Source organism: Pygocentrus nattereri, chromosome 19 (assembly GCF_015220715.1).
Source record: "Pygocentrus nattereri isolate fPygNat1 chromosome 19, fPygNat1.pri, whole genome shotgun sequence".
NCBI lineage: Eukaryota > Metazoa > Chordata > Actinopteri > Characiformes > Serrasalmidae > Pygocentrus > Pygocentrus nattereri.
Genome location: NC_051229.1, coordinates 8,308,547 through 8,331,214, shown reverse-complemented (window position 1 = coordinate 8,331,214; position 22,668 = coordinate 8,308,547). Strand labels below are relative to the sequence as shown.

Below are 22,668 nucleotides of genomic sequence, written 5' to 3'. Positions count from 1 at the left end.
CTGAAATATGGGCAATAGCCTGATAAGGACTTCACTGTAGCTATGTAGGACATACCCAACCCTCTCACAAAGGCAGACGTGACGTTACTTCCAACACATTTGCGAAACAAACAGATAAGGCTTCAGTGGACAATAATCAATCTTTTTTACCGTAAGTGTGACCCAATCAGTGTCATCAGGAGTCTCCTGATGCCACTTCTAAGATCCTCCCACAGCTGTCAGGATAACAGTGACCTGCACCAGGCTTCAAAACACCCCATCCAACACGCAACCTCACAGTTTACTCCAGGAGAGGAGGAGGAAACGTCCAGAGCTGAATCTGAAGGTAGAAGCAACATCTAAAAAGGGACCTCATCTGCAATGTCAGGACACACACAGCTGTGGCTGCTCATAGCAGTGGCTTGGCTATGTGTTCTCAACAAAGAAGCTTGTGCAAGGTACGTTAGTTTTGGATGTAGAATGTAGATATTCACAGTGGTGCTTGAAAGTTTGTGAACCCTTTAGAATTGTCAATATTTTTGCATTAATTCAGATTTTAAGTCCTAAAAGTAGATAACAAGAACCAAATTAAACAAATGACCAAAAAAAATATTATTTTTTTATTTTTTTTATTGGGAAAAATGATCCAATATTACATCTGTGAGTGGCAGTAGTATGTGAACCTTTCAGTTGTTGGTGGGTTTTCTCTCATGAACTGCTTGCTTTAGTTCCTTCCACAGCATTTCTATAGGATTAAGGTCAGGACTTTAACTTGACCATTCTAAAATATTAACTTTACTCATCTTGACCTATTTTTTGGTAGAACAGCTTGTGTGCTTAGGGTCATTGTCTTGCTGCATGACCCACGTTCTCATGAGTTTCAGCTCATGCACAGATGTCCGGACATTTTCCTTTAGAATTCTTTGATATAATTCAAAATTCATTGCTCTGTCAGTGATGGCGAGCCATCCTGGCCCAGATGCAGCAAAACTAGCCTAAACCATGATACTACCACCACCATGTTTCACAGATGGGATAAGGTTTTTATGCTGGGATGCAGTGTTTTCCTTTCTCCAAACATAACGCTTCTCATTGAAACCCAGAAGATCTATTTTGATCTCAGCCATCCACAAAACATTGATCCAATAGCCTTCTGGCTTGTCATGGACTGCAATGCAACTGTAGACGGGCAGCAATGTTCTTTTTGGAGAGTAGCAGCTCCTGATGGTGGACTCATGAACATTAACATTAGCCACTGTGAGACAGGCCTTTAGTTACGGAGAGGTTACCATGGGTTCCTTTGTGATCTTGCAGACTATTACACATCTTGCTCTTGGTGTGTTCTTTGTTAGTTGGCCACTCCTGGAGAGCATGACAATGTTCATGAATGTTCCTCCATTTGTACACAGTCTGTCTGACTGTGGATTGGTGGAGTCCAAGCTAAACTCTAAAGATGGTTTTGTAACTTTTTTCATCCTAATTAGCATCAACAACTCCTCTTCTGAGGTCCTCAGAAATCTCCTTTGTTCAGGCCATGATACACTTCCATAAACATGTGTTGTGAAGGTCAGACTGTAATAGATCCCTGTTCTTTAAATAAAACAGGGTGGTCACTCACACCTGAATACCGTCCCATTGATTGGAAACACCTGACTCTAATTTCACCTTCAGATTATCTGCTAATCCTAAAGGTTTACATACTTTTGCCCCTCAATAAACTCCAACTGCATATACTGTATTCAGTGGTTGTTGCAATGGTAAAACCTTTTCCTATATTTACACAGTATTTTTCTTTCTGTATCCACAGTTCAATCGCTCTGCATGACTTGAGGTCAAACACAGGTCAGAATTGATTCTACACACTTTGCTGTCTGAAATATTCCTCTGAAGATGCAAACAAATACCCACCACTGTAATACATTCTCACAGCAGAGAGGGAAATGAAAATATTTAAAGTTATTTTGTATTGTTACTTTTAGAAAATAGTGTTTATGAGAAACCAGAGAGTGTGACGCTCCCAGTACTTATTTAACACTGAATTTAAATAAAACGAGTGTCTTACATTAAATGAACCTTTTGAAATTTGGCTTTCAATCTTGTGACCTCTTCCTATTATGTTGTAATTAACCAATGCAACCCCACTGTAGCTCTAACTGGTAATGGAACAGCAGCTCCTCTCAGCATAGATTCCAGGGCCAACAACCACCATCCAGGTACAAAGCCTAACAGCTAACATATTAAACTTAACACAGTATAAATATGTAACTCTTATAATGGAATAGTTCAGTTTTCAGTAATAAATTCCTAACATTGTTGTTGTTTATAGTCACAAAACGAATGTATAACTGTATTAAAATATTTGACAGTGTGCAGAATCAACTGTGACTTTGAGAACAACTTCTGCACCTGGAATCAGTTACTGACCGACGTTTTTGATTGGACGAGACACAGTGGCTCCACCCCCACATCAATGACTGGACCTTCCTTTGACCACACAACTGGAAGTCAGTATCCCAATTTACAAGCTAATTATAACTGAATTGTATATTGTATTAAATAAAGAGAAACTGCTCTGTTTTTAGAGAGGATACAGGCCAGTTTCACCAAATCATTATACTGTAGATTTTGTCTGCTCGGTTCAAATCAAAGCAGTGCAATACTCACCATTTCCATTTCTGTCCATTCATCTCTCCTCATCCTCCTTTCTCCAGGCGGTCACTACATTTACATTGAGGGGGACAGCGCCACTCATGGCGATACAGCACGTCTCCTCAGTGAGGAATGCGCTGACCAGCAGCCGCAGTGCCTGCAGTTCTGGTACCACATGTACGGTTCCAGCTGGACCATGGGCCTGGCCCTCTACCTGCTGCATGGCAATGATGCCCGGGAGGTCTGGAGACTGAGAGAAAGCAAAGGGAACACCTGGCACCGTGCTCTAGTGCCCCTCATACCCCGGGGCAACTTTCAGGTTAGTTTTTTAACAAAATAATTAAACACTGTTTTTTTTTAAGTTGAGATGTTCCTTCACTCAATCGACAAACGTTCTTTCAGGTTATCTTTGAAGGACGCAGAGGTGCTGATGCTAGATCTGATGTGGCTGTAGATGACATCTCTCTACACAGAGGATCTTGTGAAGGTACTTTTCCACTAAACAGATCTATATCAGAATTTTAGGTTAAGAGAGCCAATTATGTATATATACATATATGTATATATGTGTGTGTGTGTGTGTGTGTGTGTGTGTGTGTGTGTGTGTGTGTGTGTGTGTGTGTATATATATATATATACCTTCACCAACCTGTGTAAATCTGGCCCTTATAAACTCATACACAACAAGGCAAAAACATAACCATACATCTCCTTATTTGTAATACTAAAATGTTTTGATTTTTTAACATTTTTTGGGAATGCAGGCTCCCTTTATAATTTAATAAAATTTCATGATGAATGGAACAACAAAAATGGACCTTAAATTGTTGGAATATTGTTGTTATTTCTTATTTACATTATTTTACATTATAATTCATTTCAAATAATGAAAATTGACAAAAATGGAGATATAAGGTTCCATTCCAACAGCAGCGATATGTTTTATTTACTTGCAAACTGTTAAATTATTAGTATTATTAATACAATTAAACAGTAATTGTTCATTAACATGCGCAGAAGTATGTTCTCTGTACGGGACGTATTCATTTACTTTCACCCAGAAAATCAACAAAACATCATTTGAATAACGGTGCACAAATTTCTGTATACAGCTGTATCTGGGAAACAAACAGCTCCTTTTTCATGTTCCTTTTATGAAATATTGTATATAACCATTCAATCCCTGTTACAGATCTGCTTCCCCCACCTCTGCCAGACAGCAGCCATCCAGGTATGAAGCATAGTTAACCGCAGTATTATAGTAGTAACCACACATTATTCTGATAACAGAATATTCCAGTATTTAGTAATAAATTCATATTATTGTTTGGTCTAAACACTTTGTTTTTCACTGTAAAGCCCCAAAAAGTTTGAATAATTGCTGTGTTGATTGTTTTTATAGTTTATTGTTGAAATATTTGACAGTGTGCAGAATCAACTGTGATTTTGAGAAGGATCTCTGCACCTGGAACCAATACCTGGCTGATGTTTTTGATTGGACGAGACACAGTGGCTCCACCCCCACGCTGTTGACTGGTCCTTCCTCTGACCACACAACTGGAAGTCAGTATCCTAATTTACGACCAAATTATGAATATATTATACACTGCACTTAATAAATAGGATTTGCACTGTTTTATAGAGGATATACAGTGGGGAAAAAAGTATTTAGTCAGTCACTGATTGTGCAAGTTCTCCCACTTGATGAGATGAGAGAGGCCTGTAATTGACATCATAGGTAGACCTCAACTATGAGAGACAAAATGAGGAAAAAAAATTAGAAAATCAATTGTCTGATTTTTAAAGAATTTATTTGCAAATAATGGTGGAAAATAAGTATTTGGTCAATAACAAAAGTTCATCTCAATACTTTGTTATATATTCTTTGTTGGCAATGACAGAGGTCAAACGTTTTCTGTAAGTCTTTATAAGGTTGGCACACACCGCTGCTGGTATGTTGGCCCATTCCTCCATGCAGAGCAGTGATGTTTTGGGGCTGTTGGCGGGCAACACGGACTTTCAACTGCCTCCTAAGGTTTTTCTATGGGGTTGAGATCTGGAGACTGGCTAGGCCACTCCAGGACCTTGAAATGCTTCTTACGAAGCCACTCCTTTGTTGCCCTGGCAGTGTGCTTAGGATCATTGTCATGCTGAAAGACCCAGCCACGTTTCATCTTCAATGCCCTTGCCGATGGAAGGAGGTTTGCACTCAAGATCTCACAATTCATGGCCCCATTCATTCTTTCATGTACACGGCCCAGTCGTCCTGGTCCCTTTGCAGAGAAACAGCCCCAAAGCATGATGTTGCCACCTCCATGCTTCACAGTTGGTATGGTGTTCTTTGGATGCAACTCAGCATTCACTCTCCTCCAAACAAGACGGGTTGTATTTGTACCAAACAGTTCTACTTTGGTTTCATCTGACCGTATGACATTCTCCCAATACTCTTCTGGAACATACAAATGCTCTCTTGCAAACTGCAGACGTGCTCGTCTGAAGTTTGAAGTGCTCATCTGGCACTGCAAGATCTGAGTCCCTGGCGGCGTAGCATGTTACTGACAGTAGCCTTTGTAACGTTGGTCCCAGCTTTCTGCAGGTCATTCACTAGGTCTCCCTGTGTGGTTCTGGGATTTCTGCTCACCGTTCTTGTGATCATTTTGACCCCACGGGCTGAGATCTTGCGTGGAGCCCCTGATTGAGGGAGATTAGCAGTGGTCTTGTAGGACTTCCATTGTCTGATTATTGCTCCCACAGTAGATTTCTTCACACCAAGCAACTTGCCTATTGCAGATTCAGTCTTCCCAGCCTGGTGCAGGTCTACAATCTTGTTTCTGGTGTCCTTCAACAGCTCTTTGGTCTTCACCATAGTGGAGTTTGGAGTGTGACTGCTTGAGGTTGTGGGCAGGTGTCTTTTATACAGATAACAAGGTCAAACAGGTGCCATTAATACAGGTAATGTGTGGAGAACAAAGAAGCCTCTTAAAGAAGAAGTTACAGGTCTGTGACAGCCAGAAATCGTGCTTGTTTGTAGGTGACCAAATTCTTATTTTCCACCATTATTTGCAAATAAATTCTTTAAAATCAGACAATGTGATTTTCTGAATTTTTTTTCCTCATTTTGTCTCTCATAGTTGAGGTCTACCTATGATGTCAATTACAGGCCTCTCTAATCTTTTTAAGTGGGAGAACTTGCACAATTGGTGACTGACTAAATACTTTTTTCCCCACTGTAGGCCAGTTTTACTAAATCATTATACAGTAGATTTTCATCTCTGCTCAGTTCACATCAAATCAGTACAATACTCACCATTTCCATCTCTCTCCATTCATCTCTCCTCATCCTCCTCTTCTTCTCCAGGTGGTCACTACATGTACATTGAGGGGGACAGCGCCACTCATGGCGATACAGCACGTCTCCTCAGTGAGGAATGCACTGATGTGCAGCCGCAGTGTCTGCAGTTCTGGTACCACATGTACGGTTCCAGCTGGACCATGGGCCTGACCGTCTACCTGATGTACGGCAACCACCCCCAGGAGGTCTGGAGACTCAGAGAAGACAAAGGGAACACCTGGCATCGCGCTCTGGTTAACCTCAAACCCCAAGGCCACTTCAAGGTCAGTTAAACAAGTTCATAAAGTTCAGGCTCTTCAATTCGTCTGCGTTACTGTTTTGTGTGTCTTTTTTCAAGGAACACTGAAATGTTGCTTTACTGAATCAACAACTTTTGTTGTGCTGTCAGATAATCTTTGAAGGACGCAGAGGTGCTGATGCTAGATCTGATATAGCTGTAGATGACATCTCTCTACACAGAGGAACTTGTGAAGGTATTGTTCCATTAATAAAAATGGTCAGAATTTGAGTTTAAAGAAATGGTTCATTTATGTATGTTATGTCATATATATCTATATAACTATATCTATATCTATCTATATCTATTTGTGTGTGTGTGTTTGCAATTATGAGGTAACAATAGTATCACTAAAACAATTTCAATAATTTATTATTATCATTATTATTAGTAGTAATAGTGGTATTACTCTGTATCTTTTTCTATATAGATTTAATGAACAGCATTCCTACTCCATCCAAACCTGAGCATCCAATAGTAAGCACCCCAGGTAGCATCAGAACAACAACTCCACAGCCATCTAGAGAGACCACAACGGTCAAATCTCAAAAGACAAGTGCAAGTATCCCAGCAAACCCCAACACTCCAGCTCCTTCTGCTGCAAGTAAGTCATGCATCCCCCTCAAAAGACTCCCATTATTTTCACTATGATATTATAACTAAATGGCCTTGAAGGTTTTCTTCCACCAGCGATGATATGTCCTCTATATGTTAACTTACTTTCACTCAGAAAATCACCAAAATGTGTCATTTTACTTTTACATTTTACAGCATAGGAAGAGTCTGCTGTCTATGTTAAGCTGCCAAAACCATCAGGATTTTGTCAGTTCTGTTTTAAGTGGCTACTCGCATGTTAATGTAAATACACTATGATGCAGCAGGTTCTATCAGTCCCATAGAAGAATGATCTTCTGCAAGCAGTTACCTGCTGAGTCTTTTGAAGCTATATACTGATGCTGAGTCTGAGTTGAAGCTATATACCGATGCTGAGTCTGAGTTGAAGCTATATACTGATGCTGAGTCTGAGTTGAAGCTATATACTGATACTGAGTCTGAGTTGAAGCTATATACTGATGCTGGATTGTAAAATGTTTGCTAAATTCACATAATTTTTAAGCATTAAGTACTTTTCATGGGAAATAACCTTGAAAGTTGCCTGCCTCACACATCAGGCAAAAACAATGTTCTGTGGTTGGTTATTTTACATGCCAGTCAAAAGACACATTTCTGTCAAAGTAGCTCTTCGCCACGTTAAGGGACAGAATGAACGAGACACTTTGACAAAAAGACTGGCTTGTGATGATGCAGCTCCTCATATTTTTACATTTCTTAAAAATGGGGAAAAAATAAGAATAGACAATAACATTTAACGCTTGTGTGGTGTTGGGGTCAGTGGGACATGTTTTCAATGTTTACCATAAGAAAAAAATCTACTATTTATCATTATTTCAACCCCAGATTCCTTGGTCTTTGCTCATTGTCTGTGTATTTGTGAGGGTGCACAACATGGAGAGGCTGCTGACTGGCTACAGCTGCTAAACGAGACCCCTACACTGGCCACTTGTGATATTTTAAACATCTGATATTTTTATACAAATTGTTGTGGCTGTATGGATTTAAAAACAATAATGTGGTGGGACCACCAGACCACATCAACAGACACATCAACACCACACAAGGGTTAAAGTTTTGTACTGCTACGCTTAGAAAACAGTGTTTCCAAGAAGCCAGAGTGTGACAATCTCAGCACATATTTAATATTTAATCTAAATAAAACCAATGTGTTATACTTTTTTTTAAGTCAAAAAGTAAAAAAATTAATAACTATATTGAAACATTTCACAGTGTGTAGAATCAACTGTGACTTTGAGAACAACTTCTGCACCTGGAATCAGTTACTGACCGACGTTTTTGATTGGACGAGACACAGTGGCTCCACCCCCACATCAATGACTGGACCTTCCTTTGACCACACAACCGGAAGTCAGTATCCCAATTTACAAGCTAATTATAACTGAATTGTATATTGTATTAAATAAAGAGAAACTGCTCTGTTTTTAGAGAGGATACAGGCCAGTTTCACCAAATCATTATACTGTAGATTTTGTCTGCTCGGTTCAAATCAAAGCAGTGCAATACTCACCATTTCCATTTCTGTCCATTCATCTCTCCTTATCCTCCTTTCTCCAGGCGGTCACTACATTTACATTGAGGGGGACAGCGCCACTCATGGCGATACAGCACGTCTCCTCAGTGAGGAATGCGCTGACCAGCAGCCGCAGTGCCTGCAGTTCTGGTACCACATGTATGGTTCCAGCTGGACCATGGGCCTGGCCCTCTACCTGCTGCATGGCAATGATGCCCGGGAGGTCTGGAGACTGAGAGAAAGCAAAGGGAACACCTGGCACCGTGCTCTAGTGCCCCTCATACCCCGGGGCAACTTTCAGGTTAGTTTTTTAACAAAATAATTAAACATGTTTTATGTTTTTTTAAGTTGAGATGTTCCTTCACTCAATCGACAAACGTGCTTTCAGGTTATCTTTGAAGGACGCAGAGGTGCTGATGCTAGATCTGATGTGGCTGTAGATGACATCTCTCTACACAGAGGAACTTGTGAAGGTACTTTTCCACTAAACAGATCTATATCAGAATTTTAGGTTAAGAGAGCCAATTATGTATATATACATATATAGATGTGTGTGTGTGTGTGTGTGAGTGTGAGTGTGTGTGTGTGTGTGTGTGTGTGTGTGTGTGTGTATGTATGTATATATATATATATATATATATATATATATATATATATATATATATATATATATATATACCTTCACCAAGCTGTGTAAATCTGGCCCTTATAAACTCATACACAACAAGGCAAAAACATAACCATACATCTCCTTATTTGTAATACTAAAATGTTTTGATTTTTTAACATTTTTTGGGAATGCAGGCTCCCTTTATAATTTAATAAAATTTCATGATGAATGGAACAACAAAAATGGACCTTAAACTGTTGGAATAAACCTTCTTATTTCTTATTTACATTATTTTACATTATAATTCATTTCAAATAATGAAAATTGACAAAAATGGAGATATAAGGTTTCATTCCAACAGCAGCGATATGTTTTACTTACTTGCAAACTGTTAAATTATTAGTATTATTAATACAATTAAACAGTAATTGTTCATTAACATGCGCAGAAGTATGTTCTCTGTACGGGACGTATTCATTTACTTTCACCCAGAAAATCAACAAAACATCATTTGAATAACGGTGCACAAATTTCTGTATACAGCTGTATCTGGGAAACAAACAGCTCCTTTTCTTGTTCCTTTTATGAAATATTGTATATAACCATTCAATCCCTGTTACAGATCTGCTTCCCCCACCTCTGCCAGACAGCAACCATCCAGGTACGAAGCATAGTTAACCGCAGTATTATAGTAGTAACCACACATTATTCTGATAACAGAATATTCCAGTATTTAGTAATAATTTCATATTATTGTTTGGTCTAAACACTTTGTTTTTCACTGTAAAGCCCCAAAAAGTTTGAATAATTGCTGTGTTGATTGTTTTTATAGTTTATTGTTGAAATATTTGACAGTGTGCAGAATCAACTGTGATTTTGAGAAGGATCTCTGCACCTGGAACCAATACCTGGCTGATGTTTTTGATTGGACGAGACACAGTGGCTCCACCCCCACGCTGTTGACTGGTCCTTCCTCTGACCACACAACTGGAAGTCAGTATCCTAATTTACGACCTAATTATGAATATATTATACACTGCACTTAATAAATAGGATTTGCACTGTTTTATAGAGGATATAAGCCAGTTTTACTAAATCATTATACAGTAGATTTTCATCTCTGCTCAGTTCACATCAAATCAGTACAATACTCACCATTTCCATCTCTCTCCATTCATCTCTCCTCATCCTCCTCTTCTTCTCCAGGTGGTCACTACATGTACATTGAGGGGGACAGCGCCACTCATGGCGATACAGCACGTCTCCTCAGTGAGGAATGCACTGATGTGCAGCCGCAGTGTCTGCAGTTCTGGTACCACATGTACGGTTCCAGCTGGACCATGGGCCTGACCGTCTACCTGATGTACGGCAACCACCCCCAGGAGGTCTGGAGACTCAGAGAAGACAAAGGGAACACCTGGCATCGCGCTCTGGTTAACCTCAAACCCCAAGGCCACTTCAAGGTCAGTTAAACAAGTTCATAAAGTTCAGGCTCTTCAATTCGTCTGCGTTACTGTTTTGTGTGTCTTTTTTCAAGGAACACTGAAATGTTGCTTTACTGAATCAACAACTTTTGTTGTGCTGTCAGATAATCTTTGAAGGACGCAGAGGTGCTGATGCTAGATCTGATATAGCTGTAGATGACATCTCTCTACACAGAGGAACTTGTGAAGGTATTGTTCCATTAATAAAAATGGTCAGAATTTGAGTTTAAAGAAATGGTTCATTTATGTATGTTATGTCATATATATCTATATAACTATATCTATATCTATCTATATCTATTTGTGTGTGTGTGTTTGCAATTATGAGGTAACAATAGTATCACTAAAACAATTTCAATAATTTATTATTATCATTATTATTAGTAGTAATAGTGGTATTACTCTGTATCTTTTTCTATATAGATTTAATGAACAGCATTCCTACTCCATCCAAACCTGAGCATCCAATAGTAAGCACCCCAGGTAGCATCAGAACAACAACTCCACAGCCATCTAGAGAGACCACAACGGTCAAATCTCAAAAGACAAGTGCAAGTATCCCAGCAAACCCCAACACTCCAGCTCCTTCTGCTGCAAGTAAGTCATGCATCCCCCTCAAAAGACTCCCATTATTTTCACTATGATATTATAACTAAATGGCCTTGAAGGTTTTCTTCCACCAGCGATGATATGTCCTCTATATGTTAACTTACTTTCACTCAGAAAATCACCAAAATGTGTCATTTTACTTTTACATTTTACAGCATAGGAAGAGTCTGCTGTCTATGTTAAGCTGCCAAAACCATCAGGATTTTGTCAGTTCTGTTTTAATTGGCTACTCGCATGTTAATGTAAATACACTATGATGCAGCAGGTTCTATCAGTCCCATAGAAGAATGATCTTCTGCAAGCAGTTACCTGCTGAGTCTTTTGAAGCTATATACCGATGCTGAGTCTGAGTTGAAGCTATATACCGATGCTGAGTCTGAGTTGAAGCTATATACCGATGCTGAGTCTGAGTTGAAGCTATATACTGATGCTGAGTCTGAGTTGAAGCTATATACTGATGCTGAGTCTGAGTTGAAGCTATATACTGATGCTGAGTCTGAGTTGAAGCTATATACCGATGCTGAGTCTGAGTTGAAGCTATATACTGATGCTGAGTCTGAGTTGAAGCTATATACTGATGCTGAGTCTGAGTTGAAGCTATATACTGATGCTGGATTGTAAAATGTTTGCTAAATTCACATCATTTTTAAGCATTAAGTACTTTTCATGGGAAATAACCTTGAAAGTTGCCTGCCTCACACATCAGGCAAAAACAGTGTTCTGTGGTTGGTTATTTTACATGCCAGTCAAAAGACACATTTCTGTAAAGTAGCTCTTTGCCACGTTAAGGGACAGAATGAACGAGACACTTTGACAAAAAGACTGGCTTGTGATGATGCAGCTCCTCATATTTTTACATTTCTTAAAAATGGGGAAAAAATAAGAATAGACAATAACATTTAACGCTTGTGTGGTGTTGGGGTCAGTGGGACATGTTTTCAATGTTTACCATAAGAAAAAAATCTACTATTTATCATTATTTCAACCCCAGATTCCTTGGTCTTTGCTCATTGTCTGTGTATTTGTGAGGGTGCACAACATGGACAGGCTGCTGACTGGCTACAGCTGCTAAACGAGAACCCTACACTGGCCACTTGTGATATTTTAAACATCTGATATTTTTATACAAATTGTTGTGGCTGTATGGATTTAAAAACAATAATGTGGTGGGACCACCAGACCACTGAGTAACAGACACATCAACACCACACAAGGGTTAAAGTTTTGTACTGCTACGCTTAGAAAACAGTGTTTCCAAGAAGCCAGAGTGTGACAATCTCAGCACATATTTAATATTTAATCTAAATAAAACCAATGTGTTATACTTTTTTTTAAAGTCAAAAAGTAAAAAAATTAATAACTATATTGAAACATTTCACAGTGTGTAGAATCAACTGTGACTTTGAGAACAACTTCTGCACCTGGAATCAGTTACTGACCGACGTTTTTGATTGGACGAGACACAGTGGCTCCACCCCCACATCAATGACTGGACCTTCCTTTGACCACACAACTGGAAGTCAGTATCCCAATTTACAAGCTAATTATAACTGAATTGTATATTGTATTAAATAAAGAGAAACTGCTCTGTTTTTAGAGAGGATACAGGCCAGTTTCACCAAATCATTATACTGTAGATTTTGTCTGCTCGGTTCAAATCAAAGCAGTGCAATACTCACCATTTCCATTTCTGTCCATTCATCTCTCCTCATCCTCCTTTCTCCAGGCGGTCACTACATTTACATTGAGGGGGACAGCGCCACTCATGGCGATACAGCACGTCTCCTCAGTGAGGAATGCGCTGACCAGCAGCCGCAGTGCCTGCAGTTCTGGTACCACATGTATGGTTCCAGCTGGACCATGGGCCTGGCCCTCTACCTGCTGCATGGCAATGATGCCCGGGAGGTCTGGAGACTGAGAGAAAGCAAAGGGAACACCTGGCACCGTGCTCTAGTGCCCCTCATACCCCGGGGCAACTTTCAGGTTAGTTTTTTAACAAAATAATTAAACATGTTTTAGGTTTTTTTAAGTTGAGATGTTCCTTCACTCAATCGACAAACGTGCTTTCAGGTTATCTTTGAAGGACGCAGAGGTGATAATGCTAGATCTGATGTGGCTGTAGATGACATCTCTCTACACAGAGGATCTTGTGAAGGTACTTTTCCACTAAACAGATCTATATGAGCATATTGTCGCTGTCAGAACCAAATCGTACATCTACTTATTTCCAATATTTAAATTTTTAAATATTTTTGGGGAATGCCGGCTCTCTATGTAATATAGCAAAATTTCATGACGAATGGACCCACAAAAATGGTCCTTAAACTGTTAGAATAAACCTTCTTACATTATTTTACATTATAATCCATGTTGTTTTTTTTTACTTCTCCTACAAAGTTACCAGTTTTGGAGATACAAAGTTTTGCTCTGACAACAATTGTATATTCACTGAAGTTGTGCTGACAGTGTGAAGTACGGTGAAATTAAAAATGCAAAAGTTTGACCACCCAGGTCAAATTATTATTTTTTCAGTAAAAATAAGTGAACACATTCTGTAATTAGAACTTAAATGTGGTGTATTTCCTCAAATTTGAGTGTTTCTTTCTTGAGTTCAACCTTTTGGAAAAAGAGAAACATGAAATATAAAATGTGTCATAACTTTGAACAGGCAACACATCACTGCTCTCGGAACAAAACCTTGTATCTCCAAAATGATAACTTCACAACAGAAGGGAAAAAAATACATTACTTTCAATGGAAGTCAATGGAAACAGAGTTTTTTCATTCAAGTCATTTTTGGCCATTTATGTTGGTCCATCCTTCATGAAATTTACACACAATATAAAGGCCAACATGCATTTTCAAATAATGGAAATTGACAAAAATGGAGATATAAGGTTTCATTCCAACAGCAGCGATATGTTTTATTTACTTGCAAACTGTTAAATTATTAGTATTATTAATACAATTAAACAGTAATTGTTCATTAACATGCGCAGAAGTATGTTCTCTGTACGGGACGTATTCATTTACTTTCACCCAGAAAATCAACAAAACATCATTTGAATAACGGTGCACAAATTTCTGTATACAGCTGTATCTGGGAAACAAACAGCTCCTTTTTCATGTTCCTTTTATGAAATATCGTATATAACCATTCAATCCCTGTTACAGATCTGCTTCCCCCACCTCTGCCAGACAGCAGCCATCCAGGTATGAAGCATAGTTAACCGCAGTATTATAGTAGTAACCACACATTATTCTGATAACAGAATATTCCAGTATTTAGTAATAAATTCATATTAGTGTTTGGTCTAAACACTTTGTTTTTCACTGTAAAGCCCCAAAATGTTTGAATAATTGCTGTGTTGATTGTTTTTATAGTTTATTGTTGAAATATTTGACAGTGTGCAGAATCAACTGTGATTTTGAGAAGGATCTCTGCACCTGGAACCAGTACCTGGCTGATGTTTTTGATTGGACGAGACACAGTGGCTCCACCCCCACGCCGTTGACTGGTCCTTCCTCTGACCACACAACTGGAGGTCAGTATCCTAATTTACGACCTAATTATGAATATATTATACACTGCACTTAATAAATAGGATTTGCACTGTTTTATAGAGGATATAAGCCAGTTTTACTACATCATTATACAGTAGATTTTCATCTCTGCTCAGTTCACATCAAATCAGTACAATACTCACCATTTCCATCTCTCTCCATTCATCTCTCCTCATCCTCCTCTTCTTCTCCAGGTGGTCACTACATGTACATTGAGGGGGACAGCGCCACTCATGGCGATACAGCACGTCTCCTCAGTGAGGAATGCGCTGATGTGCAGCCGCAGTGTCTGCAGTTCTGGTACCACATGTATGGTTCCAGCAGGACCATGGGCCTGACCGTCTACCTGATGTACGGCAACCACCCCCGGGAGGTCTGGAGACTCAGAGAAGACAAAGGGAACATCTGGCATCGCGCTCTGGTCAACCTCACACCCCAAGGCCACTTCAAGGTCAGTAAGATGGTTATAGCGGTAGCATTAATTACAACTCTTAGACTGGCTTCTATGACTGTTTTGTGTCCCTTTCAAACTGACCTGTAAAACCCCAAAAAACATATTAACATTGAAAATGTGTCAGACATCAGGTCATAAGAAAACACAGAACAGCCCTGCGTACTAGCTTCAGTAACCTTTGTCTGAGAGAGAAGAAGACTTTGTTTTTTATTTCATCTATTAAATCTGCAAATGTTGCTGTACTGTTAGATTATCTTTGAAGGACGCAGAGGTGATAATGTTTGGTCTGACGTGGCTGTGGACGACATCTCTCTACACAGAGGAACTTGTGAAGGTATTTTACGATAAAGAACTATACCCAAATTTACATTTAAGAAAATTAATTCAATTACACATTTTAGAACAGTTTATAGTTTAAATACTACATATTACTTTATTTGTGTGGACACACTTTGCAAAAATGGGAGCACACATTTTTGCTGCTGCTGTTTTATTACTTTATTTTTTGTTCATTTTAAAAAAGATCTTGTTGAGTCTATGAGTAATAATGCAATAATAGTAATAATATATTTAATGATAATTATTTATTTATTCATTTATTTTTCTTTTTAGATTTAATAAACAATGTGACTGTGTTGCCTACACCGGAGTGGGTGACAGTAGATATCCCAGACAGCACCACAACTACAACTACAGCTCCAGAAACCACCACTCCAGAGACCATTACAATGGTCACAATAGATGATTGTGTATCTAAATTGTGGCCTGAGCATAACCAAACCACAACTGAGCACGTCCATGTCCAAACCGCACCTGACCATGTCCATGACGAAACCACAACTGAGCACGTCCATGTCCAAACCACACCTGACCATGTCCATGACGAAACCACAACTGAGCAGGTCCATGTCCAAACCACACCTGACCATGTCCATGATGAAACCACAACTGAGCAGGTCCATATCCAAACCACACCTGACCATGTCCATGATGAAACCACAACTGAGCACGTCCATGTCCAAACCACACCTGACCATGTCCATGATGAAACCACAACTGAGCAGGTCCATATCCAAACCACACCTGACCATGTCCATGATGAAACCACAACTGAGCAGGTCCATATCCAAACCACACCTGACCATGTCCATGACGAAACCACAACTGAGCACGTCCATGTCCAAACCACACCTGACCATGTCCATGATGAAACCACAACTGAGCACGTCCATGTCCAAACCACACCTGACCATGTCCATGATGAAACCACAACTGAGCAGGTCCATATCCAAACCACACCTGACCATGTCCATGATGAAACCACACCTGAGCACGTCCATATCCAAACCACACCTGACCATGTCCATGATGAAACCACAACTGAGCCATCTACTTCAACAACAGCCGGTCCAGTTCAAACAACAACAGCACCAAAAACCACAAGTCCTGAACCAGAAAAACCAGCACCAACTACAACCACAACAACAACAACAACAACAACAACATCAGCAGCAACTCCTAAACCAAGTATGTTTCATGTAAAACCACACAGACTTCATAAATACATCATTTTAGTCCTTTAGGATATGTCCCTCAAAAAGGAATTTGGTCTCTGACAACTGCTATACTATCACAGGGAAACCACTGATTTAAAAGAGGACAATACATTGTACCACACTACATTGTGATGCAATACTCTGATAATCTGGTGGTGATCTCAGTTGTACTGTATTAATTACACCATCTAACACAGTTGCACTGTTTAATCACTGGTGCAGTTGAATTTAGCCCACATCAGTACATTCAGTGTCACATCATACTCCATGCACTAGTCTCATAAGCCTAGAATTAGGCCTGGGCCAGATGATGGTTATTCGTTTTATTGCACTAACAACCCCCAGTGGCAGTAAAAGCTAATTTGCTGTTCATCTATTTATCCACACATAACCCTAACTGACATTTGAAATGCTGGGTAATATCTTGCATTAATACTACATCAAACATGGATGCTGCAGTCTGATATCATGCCTGTACCAAAAAACTGATCCTATGGTACGATGTCCTCAGAATATCCATATCACAAGGTTTGTTACTGAAAAGCAACTTTGGTCTCAGGGAAAACTCCATGTCTCAGTTCTCGTTTATCAGGCCAAACGAGTTGTTTCGGACGTCCTCAGGCGAAATGGTTTCAGAGAAGAAGGCAAATGGTTAAGCTAATCTGCCACAAACTCTCATACAGAAAAGTCTGTGTGACATTCACAATTCCATTCTTTCTTACTAGATTAAATACAAATCCATCGCTAAATTAAAAAATAACAAAATACTAATCCTAACGCACTTTGTTATTTTTTATTTTTTGGACAAATACTGAGACTCAACTCACTTGGTATCACATGTCAGACAATTCAAAATATTTTTCAAAACCATTATTAAATCTTTATCATCAACTTCAGTTTACAGTAAGACACTTTTACCTTAAAAAGCATTTTGGTGCAGTTTTCAGCACAAAATATCTAAAAGCACAATGCAACTCTAGGCATATTTTAGGATGTTTTCCATCTACTAATGCAGTAAGAAATAAGGGTTAAGAGGATGGATGTGCATGAGTACCCAGTTAAGTTTAAGGTTTGGATACTGAAATCATTATTTGGGTGGGTATTATGTTTCATTACATAAAGACGTGAGAAAATATACAAGCCAACAATTCAACAGGTTTAACAGGGCTGAGCAATTTAACAGTTTTGTGAGGACATACACTCACTGGCCACTTTATTAGGTACACCTAATGCTAGTAAAAGTTTGGACCCCCTTTTGCCTTCAGAACTGCCTTAATTCTTCGTGGCAGACTTTCAACAAGGTGTTGGAAACGTTCCTCAGAGATTTTGGTTGGTTATTTGAGTTCCTGTTGCCTTTCTATCATCTGGAACCAGTCTGCCCATTCTCCTCTGACCTCTCACATCAACAAGGCATTGTCGTCCACACAACTGACCGCTCACTGGATATTTCCTCTTTTCCGGACCGTTCTCTGTAAACCCTAGAGATGGTTGTGCGTGAAAATCCCAGTAAATCAGCAGTTTCTGAAATACTCAGACCAGCCCGTCTGGCACCAACAACCACGCCACGTTCAAAGTCACTTAAATCCCCTTTCTTCCCCGTTCTGATGCTCGGTCTGCACTTCAGTAAGTTGTCTTGACCACCTCTACATGCCTAAATGCATTAGTTGTGGCCATGTGATTGGCTGATTAGCTATTTGTGTTAACAAGCAATTGAACAGGTGAGCATATATTACACTTCTTATGGTACACTTTACTACTACGCAACATGACTGCTTGAACATGAGAGTGATGCCAAGGGCACCTTGTAAACATGTGACTGACCGCTTTTTAGCCAACTAGGTTAACTACTCTAGCTGACGTTAGATCCAGAAACGACCATTGAAAATATTTATCTGATAAGCATAATCATTTTGGCACATCATGTACTGAGGATAAAACACCTGGAGTAGAAGACGACCGCAGCGAACTTTGTACTAATTAGTCCAGTTTATGTTAAAGCCCAGATTATGTTTATGAGCTCATCTGAAGAGCAGCTTTCGTTGTTCATCCAACAAAAAACGTATCGATTTCCCTCAGCTATTTCTGAATAATATAACATTATCAAAGTTTAACTTCTAGAGATATCATATGAAAAGTAAGCCTACAATCTCAGAAATAAAGGTCATAAACTGTCACTGGGGCAGTTCCCCTCTTGTCAAATAGGTTGGGGCCCTCAGGGGTACATCTCAGTACCTTTAGTCAGGGAACATGACTGTACATCAATCCATTGAAATTATATTTTCTAAGTTTCTAATATTTTCTGAATGCTCATCCCTGGTTGAAAGCACTGCAACTCCATGTTCTCTGTGTGTCTCAGGTTTCAGTAAGTGCTCCATTGATGATGATCCTGAGTACAGAACCTTTGACAACTTCAAGCACAAATTCAAAGGCAAGTACTCGTATGTGCTGGTCCAGACCTCCAACCTGCCAAACAACGTTCCAGAGGTCTACATAGAGGGCATTAACCAGAAAGGACATAACCATGATAGCAGCGAAGAGGATGATGACAGCAGTGAAGAGGATGATGGTGACGGTCGTCTTCGTGCTCTCAGGATCCGAGTATACAACTTTACGGTGGAGTTTAGAGAGGGCAGAAAAGTGATGGTGAGAACTTCAATACTAATACTTTAATACGTTTAATACTAAGCTAAAAGTCTAAATCTGAACTTTGACTTTTGGTCATAGAACCCTGTGATCATCGCCGTCATATTCAAACTTTCAAAATGAAATTTTTATTTACACCACTTGAAAAATGCCAGCTGCCATTTAGATTGCATGAACATCTCACAAGTAATGGTCTAATAAAATTGCCCTGAGTTTATGTTGCGTGGCTATGCCACTGTTTCTAAAACGTCCACACAGTCCTGCTGTGGAAAGCCTCGTCTAGCTTTCCACACCATTTGAATGATGAAAGTAGAAGTTACTTTAAAGCTGGCTTTCTTTAGAGCACAGTAGATCCAGGCACTTCTGCACTGTGCTTTTTTAAGTGAAGTTAATTAGAAGCATGTTGTCAACTCTCTAATAGCCCTCAGACTGCAGAGCACACAGAGACAACCCAGCTGTCAATCAGTTCTGCAAGATAAATGAAAGCAGCTTCAGGCATGTACACACACTGAAGACAGAAACACTGGAAATGTTTTCAGAAATCAGGGAACAAAAACACCTCTTGTGGACAGGATGCCAAACTGTAGAGAAAAAATGTTTGCAAAAATATCTGGATACAAGATACAAGACACATGGTGGGATTTCTTCAGGCTCAAGATGATCAATACATTTATTTATTCTTATTAAAGGTGAACAGGGTGCTGGCCAGAGCCCCTGTCTTCCCCACCCCAGGATTAAAGATTTTGGAGCGTTCTTCTCGTCTTTACCTCCAGACGGACTTCGGCCTCTCAGTAGAGTTCAAAGGCAAAGGCAAAGCAGGTAAATCAAAATATTCTTTATGATGATTGAATCCACACATTTTCTATATTATTGGATTTGTGTAAAGTCAAGCCTCTTCGTCCTTTAATTTATTTCTACAGAAATCTCGCTGCCTGACACGTATAAGACAAAGGTCGGCGGACTCTGTGGGAACTACGATGGCAGGAAAAACAATGACATGATGAAGCCGAATGGTCAGCAGGCGCATAACGTGAAAGAGTTTGGAGAAAGCTGGAGAGTCGTGGCGGAGAAAGCTGCAGTCAGACAGAGGTAGAGATCAACTACTAGACCTGAATGACTGTATTCATAAATGTATTAGGGCTGTCATGATTCCATGAATCAGCTTAGCGATTAGTTCGGAATCTGAGTGACAAACATGGATGAAAAACATTACGAAATCGTGCTCAGCAGTCTCAACACTCTCCACAAGGGGGAGCTATTAGCTCTCAAGTTGTTTTTGACAGATATGCGTTTCATCTTATAGGGAATAGGAGTTTTCCACACTTCTGTTGAAAACTGTAGAGCCTTTTTAATTGGATGGTCATCATCTAAAAGAGTTCCATGGCAAGATTTTTAGAAATTACTTAGATATTCATACAATCAAGCTGGGCAGGCAATAAACCTGAGATTGCTGAACAAGACAAAGTTCATAAGATACAAAATTCTTTTTGCAGTCAAATTTTACAGACCACAAGATGTGATACTGCATGATCTTCAAATACTGCAACTGAATCATATCGTTGTTCAAGCATCACATCATTCCGTGGGATGTGTCTGCAGCGATTCCCACCCTTGTTTCATGGTTCATGATGAGTCTTACACCTTGATGTTCAGCACGTGTCTCTAGAGGCTTAGAAGCTAAAAAAATATTTTGTACTTTATTGCTTATAGCGCTGTAACTTTTATTCTTCAGGGTTCGGATCGACAAATGACCTCACTCTATGCACACAGATACTATGTAAGACTCTCAGCCCCCTGAAGTCTGTTCTGTTCTTTTTTTCTTGCAGGCGGTCTTCACTGCTCTACGCTCTCTCAGGCCCACGCCAGTGAAAAGGAAATGAACAATTCCATTTTGTATTAAACACTTTTTTTAAATGTTCACTCCAGCTGAAATGGTCTTTTTTGTCTTGAGTCCTATAAACCTTGTCTCGTTCAAGCTGTACAACTGTTTAAGAGGGAAAAGTTTGTGACTGTTCTATTTATATGTGTATCGATTTCGTGTTTCAGGGTGGGGCACGTCTTTAAATTAGACAGGTTTCATTTTTACACAGTTTTAGTTCTGTGCGTTTAAATCTACACTCTTCAGATTGTATGTTTTCTTTTTCATTTCTTGCATAAAACCTTAGAAAAACATTATTATATACACATTCAACCCTCTTGATCTCTTGAATATGAGTGAGGGGGTCATATGTAAATGTAGTCATGGTTGTGACCTCATAGCACTGAAGAATTTACTATTACTTTAGGGGAATTTCCACATATCATTGCCATCCTCACTCACCACATATCATTGTCTCATGTGAGCTCAGCAGCTGCCCTTTGCATCATGTGAAAATTTCATGACGCCCCATTGGTGTTTCAGGGCAGTCGTGGGCTATAGGTTAGAAAACCTGTTAGAGAACCTGTTCGATCTCCAGAGCCAACAGTTTGTGACTGAGGTGCAACCACTCCGGGCAAGTGTGCTTACTGCCCCCTAGTGTGAGCCTTCACTAGTGTGTATGTGGTGTTTCTCTGGACCGATGGGTGAAAGTGTGGAGGTGAAATTTCCCTGTTGTGGGACTTAATCTAATCATGAATGGATCAGCAGAAATGCTCAAGAATTGTTTGGGGAAAAATCTCTTCACACAAGTTTACATTAAAGGTTCTCTCCTGTAAAGTTTCCACTCTGGAGATACCTGTTTTTCTCAGGACAGTGAAGTAATGGACTGAATGATACACTTGAATAGCACATCAGACTCTTAAAAAAAGGATCCATTAAAGAAGAAGTACCTTTTTCGTTGTTATGATAGGCCTCAGGTGGTTTAACACACTCTACAGCATCCACTAATGTGACATTCTCATTTTTACTCTAAACATAATGGTTTGACCCGCCACTGCCATTTGTTTAAGTAAGTTGTTAGATAACTTTGTCAAATTAGCATCTACATGTTTTATGAAGTTATTTCAGTGTAAAGTCTACTTCCAGTTTGGGCACCCCGCATCCAATTCCGTTTTATAGATTTAAAAATAAGTGATAAGTAGTAAAAATAAGTGAACATGTCTATAGACAACACACTTCTGCACTTTTTGATACACAGCTACTGTTTATTTGCTGAATTTAACATATTGGGGTACAATAAACATAAAACGTGGCCTGTGCAAATGTTATGTCACGTGATATTTTGTGTTTTGTTAATCTCTTCAAATTAAAAGAAATTGTGCACTAAAAGAATACAATGTCATATTTGTGTTATATGTGTGTCCTTTGTTGAGAATGTGTTTACTTTCACACAGAAAATCAGTTGGGGAGTGATCAAACTTTTGACT

At 39.3% G+C, this 22,668-nt stretch overlaps 1 protein-coding gene across 4 annotated transcripts; it reads left to right on the top strand.

Moving 5' to 3' along the window:
• Positions 1-241: 241 nt before the first annotated feature.
• Positions 242-22,665, top strand: wu:fb63a08 (MAM and LDL-receptor class A domain-containing protein 1). Of its 4 annotated transcripts, XM_037530983.1 has the most exons (31): positions 242-437; positions 1,787-1,821; positions 2,127-2,192; positions 2,346-2,483; positions 2,691-2,947; positions 3,031-3,115; positions 3,821-3,859; positions 4,054-4,191; positions 5,987-6,243; positions 6,369-6,453; positions 6,688-6,861; positions 8,103-8,240; positions 8,448-8,704; positions 8,792-8,876; positions 9,636-9,674; positions 9,869-10,006; positions 10,220-10,476; positions 10,602-10,686; positions 10,921-11,094; positions 12,488-12,625; positions 12,833-13,089; positions 13,177-13,261; positions 14,281-14,319; positions 14,514-14,651; positions 14,865-15,121; positions 15,374-15,458; positions 15,737-16,651; positions 19,037-19,323; positions 20,013-20,142; positions 20,244-20,412; positions 21,150-22,662. In XM_037530983.1, exons 1-31 carry the CDS (start codon positions 361-363, stop codon positions 21,190-21,192), a joined length of 5,067 nt encoding a protein of 1,688 aa, XP_037386880.1. In that variant the 5' UTR covers positions 242-360; the 3' UTR covers positions 21,193-22,662. The 4 variants fall into 4 exon arrangements, with proteins under 4 accessions (XP_037386880.1, XP_037386883.1, XP_037386882.1 ...); XM_037530986.1 differs by lacking the exons at positions 10,220-10,476; positions 10,602-10,686; positions 10,921-11,094; positions 12,488-12,625 and having other exon boundaries at positions 21,150-22,665; XM_037530985.1 differs by lacking the exons at positions 5,987-6,243; positions 6,369-6,453; positions 6,688-6,861; positions 8,103-8,240 and having other exon boundaries at positions 21,150-22,664.
• The last annotated feature ends 3 nt before the right edge of the window (positions 22,666-22,668 follow it).